The sequence below is a fragment of the Polypterus senegalus genome, chromosome 15 (genome assembly GCF_016835505.1).
Source record: "Polypterus senegalus isolate Bchr_013 chromosome 15, ASM1683550v1, whole genome shotgun sequence".
In the NCBI taxonomy this organism is placed as follows: Eukaryota; Metazoa; Chordata; class Cladistia; order Polypteriformes; family Polypteridae; genus Polypterus; species Polypterus senegalus.
In genome coordinates this window covers 74,186,695-74,199,020 of record NC_053168.1, presented here as the reverse complement: position 1 = coordinate 74,199,020, position 12,326 = coordinate 74,186,695, and the positions used below count along the sequence as shown (strand labels likewise).

At 32.9% G+C, this 12,326-nt stretch overlaps 1 protein-coding gene across 7 annotated transcripts in view; it reads right to left on the bottom strand.

Moving 5' to 3' along the window:
* Positions 1–12,326, bottom strand: part of akap9 (A kinase (PRKA) anchor protein 9) — a 231,256-nt gene that overhangs the window by 51,026 nt on the left and 167,904 nt on the right. For 6 of the 7 annotated variants that reach the window (XM_039736927.1, XM_039736925.1, XM_039736922.1 and 3 more), the window contains 4 exons: positions 11,484–11,696; positions 7,744–7,782; positions 6,240–6,472; positions 3,048–3,167 (listed from right to left, as the gene is read on the bottom strand). In XM_039736927.1, the coding sequence (XP_039592861.1) occupies positions 3,048–3,167; positions 6,240–6,472; positions 7,744–7,782; positions 11,484–11,696 (605 nt within the window). The remainder of the gene's footprint in view (positions 1–3,047; positions 3,168–6,239; positions 6,473–7,743; positions 7,783–11,483; positions 11,697–12,326) is intronic. The other variant, XM_039736923.1, reaches the window with a different exon arrangement.

The window sequence follows — 12,326 nt, the reverse complement described above, 5'->3', positions numbered from 1 at the left end:
TTTAAAAATTCATCATTACTTAATTTCAATGTCCAAAGTATCTTCATCAACTTTCTATACACCCACATTTGAAATGCTTCTATCCTCACATTTTCTTGAGCTATTGTCCAAGATACACATTCATACAATAAAGCTGAGCAGATAAAACATTTGGAAATTCTTACTCTTGCTTTTAAGCAAATGGACTTTGCTGGACAAATCCTTTGCATGCTTAAAATGTACCTTTAGCTATCTGAATTCTTATTTCTGTCTCATATTTCTCATATCCTGTTACAGTATTACCCACATACACTGCCTGGCCAAAAAAAAAGGTCACACACTCTAATATTTCATTTGACTGCCTTTAGCTTTGATTATGGCACACATTCACCGTGGTATCATTTCAATAAGCTTATGCAATGTCACAACATTTATTTCCATCCAGAATTGCAGTAGTTTTCTGCAAAGATCTTGTATTGAAGATGGAAACGTTGTACCGCTGTATAAAGTCTTCTTCAGCATATCCCAGAAATTTCCAGTGGGGTTAAAGCCTGGACTCTGTGGTGGCTAATTCATGTGTGAAAATGATGTCTCGTGCTCCCTGAACCTCTTTTCACAATTACAACAGAATTGTCATTGTCTTCTTGGAATATGTCTGTACCCTTTAGGAAAAAAAATCCATTGATGGAAAAACCTGGTCATTAAGTATATTCGGGCAGTGAGCTAACCTCATTTTTTGGGCACATAATGTTGCTGAAGCTAGACCTGACTAATTGAAGCAACCTCACATCATAACACTGCCCCCTACAGGCTTGTATGGTAGGCACTAGGCATGATGGGTACATTACTTCATCCGCCTCTCTTCTTACACTGATACATCCATCACTCTGGAACAGGGAAAATCTGAACTCATCCAGAACTCCACAGTGTAATCTTTATGCTCCATAGTAAACAGAACCCTTTTTTTCCCCCCTATTAGCCTCACTGATAAGTGGCTGTTTTAAAGCTAAACAGCAATTTAGTCCCAATACCTTGAGTTCTTTTTGCATTGTGTGTAAAGAAATGTTCTTTTTTTTTTCCTGACCATTTTACTCTCTCGAATATGATGATCACCACAATCCTTCCATTTTTTAATAGTGCATTGGATAGTGTTTAACCCAGTTCCTTTAGTTGTTTTCTTTGCTTGATGAAGGTCAATACTTTGACCTTTTTGAAACAGCATATCTTTTCCATGACTACTGGGTATGTCTTCCAACATAGTTGTTTAAGAAATCAGAAGCTACTCAGTGCATCAGTTAGGGTTAAATAACTTGTTGTCAGCTGAAACATATTAATCACTGCAGTTCTTATCCAATGGAAGGCTCTTACCCATTTACTTAGCTAAATCCAAGGTGATTGTTTTTGGCCAGAAAGTGAATATAAATGGTCTAACTTGTGTATCTTCTCTATTAATCTTGATCTTGATCCATGGCACAATTTTACTTCTTGTCAACAGCATGTTGTTTCACATCATTCTTCATACCAAATAGTTTTAAAGGATCATATTTGTCACATCTACTAATGACATTACCACTTCAATATCATCACGTCCTGCAATTGTGTTTCTGTTTCTGCCATTAAAACTGTGTCAACAACTTGTACAATTTCTTATCTGTTGCTACTCCCAATGCCACTGAAGAAGTTTTTACGATATAAATAAAATAACTCAATTCTGACAAACTCCCCCTACAATCAGAAATTAATTGAACAGACAATGACTTGTTCAAATAAATGCTCCTTGATTCAAATAAAGATTACAAGTTAAACTTAAAACTTTAGAAGCAGTTTAATCAATCCTGTATGATTAACACAATCAAATGCTTTCTTGTTATGAAGGAAATACACATACATATTTTTAATCTGATCACAGTATCTCAATATTATTGTTCTTAAGTTGAAATTGCTTACTGCAGTGCTTTTCCCTTCTAATTTCTGTCATATAAATTTTGTAAATGTTCGAGATGTATTAAATCTCCAAATTTACTCGATATCATCTGAAGACTACTATACCATTTGAGGCAACATTTAGACAGAATAAATAGAAGAGATCAAATATTTAAATGATCAATAAACAAGGAAACAGCAAATCACCAATAAATTATTGAAAATGAATTTAAATATTTTCTTTAGACATTTTGTATAACTTAACAAATAAAACAATATCCACATGAGATTAATTTGGGACTTGAAAATGCAGGTAGCAATTTACTTTTATTGGTTGTATATGTCCTATGCTGGATAAAGCTCAAAGTTCATAATATTTACAACATACCTGAACAATAAAATGAAAGTAATACAAGGGTATATCATACTTAAGCAAACAAAGCTTTGACAAAGAGTAGCATACTAATGCTGTTTAAAACTAAAATAATAAAGCACATGGTTATTTCATCTATCATTCAGTTATAGTACAGTATGAACAGAAAAGCAACAGTAAATTTAAAAACTTTAATTGGCATTGAAAATGTTGACGTGTGCATGGAAAGAAGGCGCAGCGTCAGCATTGTTTTCAACTCTGACCTACTGGTAATTGCTTAAGGCTTCCTTCAACACATTTATGTTATGCTGTAGGTGTTAACATGAATGAACATTTCTTGGGTAATTGGCTGCTCTCTTTCTAAAGCAGTAGACTACTCATTCACTGCACATATCCAATATTAAATTTGCCTACAATAAGAATCTAATGCCTCACAAAAAATGCACAAGACTATCCACTATAGCTTGTAGAATTATTTCAGTCAAACTCTGTCATATTGTACCTTTCACAAATGAAACAACTATAAAGTGTATTACAGAACACACAAGAACTCAACTGAAATGACCAAAGCTCAATCCAAGATGTATATAGCGATTTATCACAGCTTTTTTGACAGGAAAACCAAAAGGAATAAAGTTTTTCACAATATTCGTTAAATAAAAAAAACAAACTTCTGTTTTTTTTTTTACAACTCTTATAAATGAATATTTATGGATAGATGCCATTTTACTCTTTTATTTTTACAATATGCACACTTTAAAAACTTTAGTACCTCAGTGTGGTTTTGCTCAGAGCAGGGCTGCAGTTTTTGTGGGGTTTTTAGCTGCTCCTCTAATTTATGAATCTCTTGCTGAAAAACATCCCGTTCATGTTCTCTGTCAATTGCCTGTTGCTGTGCAACAACAAAAACATTTTCAAAAGAAATTCAGTAAAGCATAAACTTACATTGCTATCATATAGAACAAAATTAACTTGTTTTAATATATGACTGCTGCAGATTTCATAAATTTTTTGCAACAAGATAAGTAAATACGCAAATATTAAAACAAATATGCATCTCATAATTTTTTTAATGTTTTAACAATTAAAATATCCTTTAGTAATGATCTGCAACTTCACAGAAAGCTTATGGTCCATCATTTTGCCTTTTTCAGGGTTCTGAACCACTGTGATAAAATAACATTTTGAAAAATATGCACACTACAAAAGCTAGAAATTTAAGTTTTAAAATAAACTTTTTTAGTTATTAACAGTTCAATCACCAACCAACGCATGACTTGTTTTGTACTATAATATTGAACTTAAAACTGCAAAACTTGCTGAACTTATTATGGTATATTAAGGTCATTATATGACTGACTTTTTCTCATTTCACAATGTAAAAAATGAATGTGTTTAAATTAGATATTTTTGTTCCAAAAGAAACAAAAAAACTAATGCACAAGATTGTCCCCACTGTCCAAAAACTAATCTACAGTGCCTCAGGAGGAAATATTAGACATTCTAAATGCAGTGAAAGTATTGTACATTAGGCCAAGTTAAATACACATATCTCTGCAAAGTCCCAAAATGAATTAATACAGTTAATAAAAAAATCTAAAGAAGAGCCTGCGCTAGTAGTACTGGGCCCAGAGCCTGGAAATTATCAGAGGACGGAGCACCAGTCTCCCTGGGGGTCACACTGGAGCACAAATCTACACCTATGTTAGTTTCACCCAAGGCCAGTTTAGAATAGATTTTCAAATTACCCTATATACTTTTGTGATGAATTTGAGCGAGGTGTGAGGAACTAGTGGACTTGGTGTAAAACTGGTAGAAGGTGTAAACTACACACATTAACCAGGCTGATATTTGAATTGTTTTTTTTGAGATTGTGCAACAGAAGAATTGCTAATTACAACACCACTTTATTCCCATTTTAAACAAAAGTCATGTCTAAAACATAATGTCTACAGAAGGCAGGACAATGAACCAGGTGAATAAAACTCAGTATTCAAAATGTGTCTATCCTAGGAATTGTTTTACTTTGAGACACATGAACAGCACAGATAGGAGACAAAATGAGAACTTCAGTTAAAAATGAAATAATGTGACTTCCTTACTGATGCATTGGAAGCAGCAATAGCTAAAATGTACTGTATGCTGTAGCGTCATAGTAGGTGCAGACTATAAAGCAATAAATAAGCTCAGTGTAGGCATTTACATGATTTTGTCCTGTACTCCAACCTCCTGTCCAGGGGAAATTCTTAAAAATAACCATAGATAGATATACTTAGGTTTACATGTGGTATAAGAGAAGTTTACATAAAATTTTGGTAACTCGGAAGTAAAAGCTAAACTAAAAAACATGATGAGTTTAAGTAAATCTATAACTGTGTGAGGAACCATGCCTTGATTTCTTGATCTGTGAAAAAGCAGTGCTAAACTGAGTAATCTTGAATCTGAAACGATACTCGTTGTATAAACCGACCCCCAAACTCCAAGCCAAAAATCTAGGACGAAATTCTCGGCTTATATAACGGGATCTACGGTACATGAAAATAATTAACACTTTTTAAAAAATATTTTCTATCTTGTGCATTTGTTACTGAGAAATACATTTTTCTGTCCATGTAAAACAAAACACTTTTACAGACATCCAAAATGTAAAATTGCATTTATTCCATGGTGCATTTTTGTTTTTTATATGTAATGACACTATTAATCAAATATCTAACAGACTGATGTATAATATACAGTAAGTAGCTACCAACGGGGAAAAAAGAACATTTAGTTACTCTTTGCATTACTTACTGACATATACCTTTTATTTTTTATTTATCTTGGAAATGCCTCCACTGTAGAACATTCTTCTGTGCTCTGTCAAAGGTACCATTCAAATTTCACCTGAAACCATTATCTGTTTCTCTTGTTAACAAACATAAAATCCAGATATTGGCTATATTCTGCTATGCTGTATGTAAACACTTACTGTTCATTTCTGCGGATCTGTACAAAACTTAAGCAATAAATCTGAAAAATTCTTCAAGTACAATATTGGCTTATATAGCTTTAAATGTTTATTTGAATCTTACTATAAACAACATTAAAATGTTTAAGAAGCATTATAGCTTTTCTGGGCAGAACTAACTGGGTAGGTCAGGTAACCTAGGAAGGGGAAAAAAGCTTCTGCCTTCATATGTGTAGTGTATTTAGTTCAGTGCACCAGTAGACCACAGAACCACACCTGTGAGTGCATTCTGTACAATATAATAAACAAGCCTCAACGTTGACATCTTGGAATCCAAGAAAATGCAAACTACGTGGAATGGGCTCATTCAAAATATGGGTAGCTCAGCACTAGACATGTGATTATGGGTAAACTGCTTATCTGGTCCAATAACAATTAAGGTACATGTACATTTACATGATGGCATTAATACCTTGTATAGCTTGCCCTTGTAAAATATTTATGAATTACATATCTGTGTGATAGTTGCAGATATTGTTTATTTCAGATTGCCTTGCACACTTATTTTTTTTTTCCTTTACGTATAAGCAAAACAAAAGACATTTCTGCATTTTTCACGTTACAAATAAACTGCAGTATGTGGTCTTTGCAAGGCAAAATAATTATACTTGAAATATAATAAAAGACTAAAGGGTGAAAACATCTTATTTGCTCCAGTTAAGTTACTATTTTAGCACATTTTCATTTTTTAGTATTAAGCAATTCAGAAAGTTTTGGTTGATCTCTTATTGTAACACTATAAAATATTATATTTTTCCAGTCAATGTACTTATGCTTTCATAAATTATATGTATTCTTGAAGGCAAATGTAAGTTTCTTTTCGAGTCAATAATAGGGAATAAATATTGCTAGCTGGGTTATAGTATTTTGTTGGCAGAAATAATAATAAAAAATCTTATATATTTTTTCAGTGAAGTGCATTTACTAAGAAAATATTGTGAATTAAAGCCTTACATCCAAAAATTTTCTATTCTTCTCCAGCTGCTTTTCCAAAGCCTGTATTTGCTGCCTCAAGTCAGAGACTTCCACAGTCTTGTCCTGCTCCAGTTCTCCAACTTTGTTAATCTGTTCCTCAAGCTCCAATTCAAGCGTCTTTACTTGTTTTAGAAGATCACTGTGCTCCTTTTCTGCTTGGAGCTGTACTTCCACTTTTTCCTTCATTAACTTCTCTGTCTCCTCAAGGAGATCTGAATGATGAACGTAAAAATGAGAAACAATGAATGCATGATATGATCATTAATTGGTCCTGAATGAAATAAAGCTGAACAAAAAAACAAGACAAGTCCTTGATAGACAGCACATAATGAATATACTAATGACACTTTCTGACAATTTTTGATAGCCAAGAAATGTTCCAATATTCTTAGCAATACAGTTTGATGGCTGATTAGAATATGACTTGCATTATTGTTAATTACATAAGTTGTTTAATCATTCATTTTTTATTTCTGTGTCAGGTGCCAGCAACAAGGTAGTCTTGTTTTCATAACACAATGAAATGTCTAATAGAAGTGCACAATGCAAAGAAATGCAGCGCACCCTAAATTTCTCAGCTTCCCATTTAAAAATTATACCATTTATTAACACCACAGGGTGAAACAGTACAGAGAAATGACATCAAGCAGAACTGTATGGGGTTACCAACTCCATAATCATTCAGGCAGGGAAGTAGCATAGGTCTAACACAGCAATCACTGTAAACATAAATTTACTTTATAGTTAAAATACACAACAACAACAACAACAAAACTTTTCATCAACAAGCTAAATATGCTTTTAATGTTAATGATGTTTATAATGTGCATGCAAATGTATCCTTTTCTGTAAGATATTGCAATAGAATAAGTATGTTCTATGTTGCATAAAGCTTGTAAATATAAGATTTCAAAGGCAGAAGAAATCGATACAAACCTACCTACTACACATAAACATTCAGAAGCATCCACACAATATAGTCCAATATTTAGAGTTTAGCATTGAATTAAAAAGGTAATGACTTAGGGAAAGTCTTTATAAAATTATGAAAAAATAAAACTGAAAAGCAGTTTAAGAAGATATACAAAGAACTAATGATAACTACTAACAAAAGGAAACTGGACAACAAGAAGTTGTGGTAACAGACCAGTGAAAACTAGACATCCATGAAAAAGTTTGTTGTTGTTGTTTTTCAAACTCTCTCTTTTACACAAATTTCAGATTATTCAAGAAAAGATTGCTGTTTAGGATATTAGCATATTGACTGGATATGGATCACCATGCTTGCTAGGAATATTTTGGAATAAAATTAAAAGGTTCAGTACCAAGGTAGGGTGAAATCAGGAAGCAGAGCCATGGGTTAGTAACAGAAAGCGAGCCCAAGACAAACAAGCTCCAAGCTTAATAGAACATGATTGATTATTATCTATTTTTTGCTAAGTGCCACCCGAATTTTAATTTTTCATGCTCAGTGTAGACAGACCTGCTTCGGGTGCTGCATCAACTGCAGCGTCAACTAGGCCTAGGAGAACAAAAAAGCACAATAATTCACATGCTCTCTGTATAAAATGACTTAAGAAGGGAAGGGGTGAAAATGAAAGCAGTTATAATATAGCACAGGTCCAAAAAAAAAAGTTAGCATTATTTGTAACAGCACAAGCTGATGAATCTCAGTATGTAAAAAGGAAAAAAGCAAACATTCTTTCAGAGATTGTAATGCTACTGTACATTTTTACCATTTTCCTTTGAATTTGCTTTGACAGACCATAGAGAAAGATATTTGACTAAAATACCAAAATTGTAATATTACCACAATGCAGAAGAAAATACGTAATATACTCCAAAAAATGCAGCAATGTAAGAAAGCAGACAGCAAATGGAGGTAGTCAATCCATGTGTTTTAATTAGCCATGTGATGATCTGCTGCACTTACTTCAATGATTAACATCTTGAGATTGTTCACTAGGAAGCCAGCTGCATATTCATTTCTTACTCATTTTCATCATTCAATTTATATGATTTCAAAATACTATTTAACTTTTACAGATGTAGTCACCTTAGTATGTAAAGTGGGTACCATTTTTCTTTTCTGTCCTGAATACACCAGTTATGCATTAGCTCTGACTAAAAATCCATTTTGACAAGTCCACTGACTCCAAATTGTATAAATAAAATGGCTTCTTGCTATTAAATAAATATTTGTTGATATCACTAGGCACACTTTACACATCTCCCCAGTGGAAAAGAACTAAAGGAATTTTTCACTTTATTAATTAATTATATATTGCATTAGTTAAAATTGTATCGTGGGCTACAGCAGTGTATACAGGAGAATCCACAAGAGAAACAAGTTATAAAATGTACACATGGTAATGGCTTTGAAAGCTGAAGCATTTTACATTTGTTTTAGTTATTTCAAAGAGTTTGTTTCACATATTTGTTTATTGTGTGGTATTGTGTGTAATGTGCATAACAGCGAGTCACACTTAAAAATAAAAATAACAGTGACAGACTGCAATTAAATGCAGTATGTTAGTAGACTACATTAAATACATGGTTTTTAACAGCATTTTACCAATCACGTAATTAAAAATGTAACTTAAATATGCTTTTGATGGATGAATAGCTTTCACTGAGAGCAGATTTCAATTTGAGTGGTTAAAAAATGGCATTGGATGATTTGTTATTACTAGTTGTTGGTTGTAGGGGGTCTGACTAACTGTAGTTCAAATTTCTGAAACATAACACTTTTGAAAGGCATACTTGAAGTGATAAAATTTGTTCAAGTCTCAAGATAAAACTGTTAGTTGCTTCGGACCATGACATGCAGCAGGTTTGGAGTACTGACGACAAATTATATTGTCAGTTTTAGAGTCAGAGAAATACGGATTCATTATAATTGGCAAATAATGCAGACACGTTGTTCCTTTTAGTGTAACATGCTGTTAATATATTTATTCACCTTATTCTCACAAAGCAATGCTTACATACACTAACGTTTTATATATATTTATACAGTTAATTTGAAATAAGCAGTAGGAGAAGTTAGCTGGTGTACTAGCTTGCCATTTTGCAATGAGGAGCAGCTGTCAGACGGGTAAAAGAGGAAAATATATAAAATATATAGGTTGAAATTACCTTTCTAAATGTAAATTCAATACGGTACACTAATCTGTAACTGAAGGCAAACAGCATGTTTCTCTACTTTAAGACAGAGTTTGCAAATTTGCCATTGCATTTCAATTGGAGATTTTGAAACTTCAAAATTGTGTATAGTGCGTTATTATTAAGATACCACAACAAACATTTTCCTGAAAAATTTTCTTGAAGAATAGATGTCCCAAATTTCATCGTAACTGGACCACTGGGAGCCAAGTAATTTCATGAAGACAGATAGACAGGGTTGTGAGTTAATATTTTATAGCAAAAAGGGATGCGACTGGCAGCAAAAACTCCTCAAAACACACTAAGCATGAGGCTGTTTGTAGAAAGTCAATACATTTCATTGCACTGCACCAGGTCTTTATTCAGAAGAATTAGCCTGGAGTGGGTCTCTTCTGAATACTGTTGTGAAATGAGGCAGAGCAAACAATAAGCAGCTATCCAAAATCTTCTAAAATCAACTTTAGCTAATTTCATAACAGTTTATTTAACATTCAAAGAAGATGCAGTCAATTTATTTGTCAATAATTTGTGCTCATTTCAAGTTTATATTGCAATAAGTTATGAGAAATATTAGTACTATGTAAATATTGGTAAGTTCACTAAAATGCTAAACTGGGTGAGTTCGAAGAGCATTCTGATGTACGAGAAAAGAGCATTTACAGATCAAATGCTACCATAATAGTCTGAACTGGCGCTGTACTACCACACAATAAGCAGTTAATATTTTTGGTCTGGGTCATAAGCTGTTTTTTTTATCTACTATCCACTCTAGATTAAAACATGACCAACAACATGTGATCTGGATCCAGTTTTGGAGTTTAAGTGTGCTTTTTTATTTGTAGTTTTACAGTGCAGAATTCTATTTCATTTTTAGACTTTAAGCCTATGAACAAATGCTACTCTGCCTTCTACTGCAGCAATTGAGTGACAAACCCCAAAAAGCACATTGGTAAAAAAACTGTGTAATTCTCCTCAAAATTGGAGAGGGGATATCAGAATAGACAGCATTTATTTACACAGTATGGGGCTCACAAGAACATATAATAGGCCACAGTTTGGAAAACAGTGTACAAAAGAATACTATCCAGAATATATAATCTCATAAAACAACAGAGAGAGAATTTTCTACCAATAACTTGCTGCCTGTTTCAATCAGTCTGTGGGGCTGAGAATGACAGATTTCAACCAATGGACTGAAATTGGAGCTACATTTTCATAATCTGACATGTTAACAACATACAGTAATCCATTTTAAAAATATAATGATTTCTATCTATACACCAGGATTATTGTAGATCTTTCAACTATCAGAGAGTATTTTCACTATAAGGCTTTAAACAAGACATTTTAATGTATAGTGAACTCCATTAATATACGTAAATGTTTATCCTATTAATCTTTCATTCAAAACATTAAAATATAGCCTTTAACTAAAGTACAATAACTACAAGGAAAAAGAAAATCTCATACTAAGAGAAATAAATCTATCTAATATATATGTGCCATAATTTTCAGCACCCCAGAAAGTCAAATGAGTAAAATCTAACTCGCATATATTTCCATTCCATTCAAATCTTACATTTTTCAGTTTATCTGTGTGAGCAAGAACGCTTAAGCGGCCAAGAATGATGTTTTGTTTGATAGGTGTATGTATACAATATGTGAAGTGACACGCAAGCCAATTTTCCTTAGTCATTCATTACAATGGAAAAGACTGAACACAATAATAAGTTTTGTGAGTGGCACAAATCAGCTATTATCAGTCTAAAGAATTTTTCTAAATAGGTGGCCAAGGTTTATCATACAGTAAAGATAACCAAATTAAGAAAATAAATTGTTAACTTAGGTTAAGATCTCCGAGATCTCAATATTTAAGAATATATTGTAAATTCTTACATGAGCCCAATTATTGAATACAATTAAGAACAGTTCCCCCAAAGTCTATGAAAAATTAAAAAAGATTAACAAAACAATAACAGATCTTAAGCATTACTTTCACTTTCAATAGAGTATTTCCAGCACTATTTAAGAGGTGCTTAGACTGATGCTTATACGTACGCAGCTCCCTGGACCCTGCAGAGTTCTTCATTGCATCCTGTTGTCTGGACAATAGCTCTCTTTGCTGTTGAATACTTTGTCGCTCTTCATCGAGTTCTTGTAGACGGCTGTTAGTTGAATGCAACTCCTGCTCAAGATGCGAAATAAGCTCTGTTTTCATTTGAACTTGCTTTTCCAATGCTGTTCTTTCATCAAGATACCCATCAATTATTCCTGAAGTAATAAAACCAAGTATAGCATTTAAATCATTCAAAGTGAAACATTTTTACTCTGAAACAAATTAAAATACCATTTTAAATGTACAAATTCATATTGTATATATGATTCAGATATTTGACTAATGTTCTGTTTTTACTGGATAATAACACAATGCACTATTTTTTTCTATGACATACTAAACTCTGGCAGAGAAAGTCCTATCTGGGGGCCTTAAAATCCAAAACACTGATACAAGGCAGTAAAGGTTCTTAAATTTTCTGAAATGTCCAAAATACATCACACACTCATCTGTAAATGCTCAGCCAGTGACAGGCTTGAGTAGGACAATGCAATGCTGAAGAGGCAGTCAGTGCATTAACAAACAACTATTTAGTACTGCAGAAAAAGTACAGGCAATAGCAAGACATGTGCACAAAATACATTGCAGTTATATTTTCATGCAATGTATAAGCCTGGTAATGCTTCATCTTTTGATAGGAAGGAGTGTGGAAAGTCTAATTGTAGATTTTTGAATGAATACTGACAGAGTCATTTCGTGGGAGAGTCACTTTAGTATACAGTTTTAAATGAATGATCATACAGATTTTGTCATTATACTTTTCTTACTTTAATGTGTATAATATT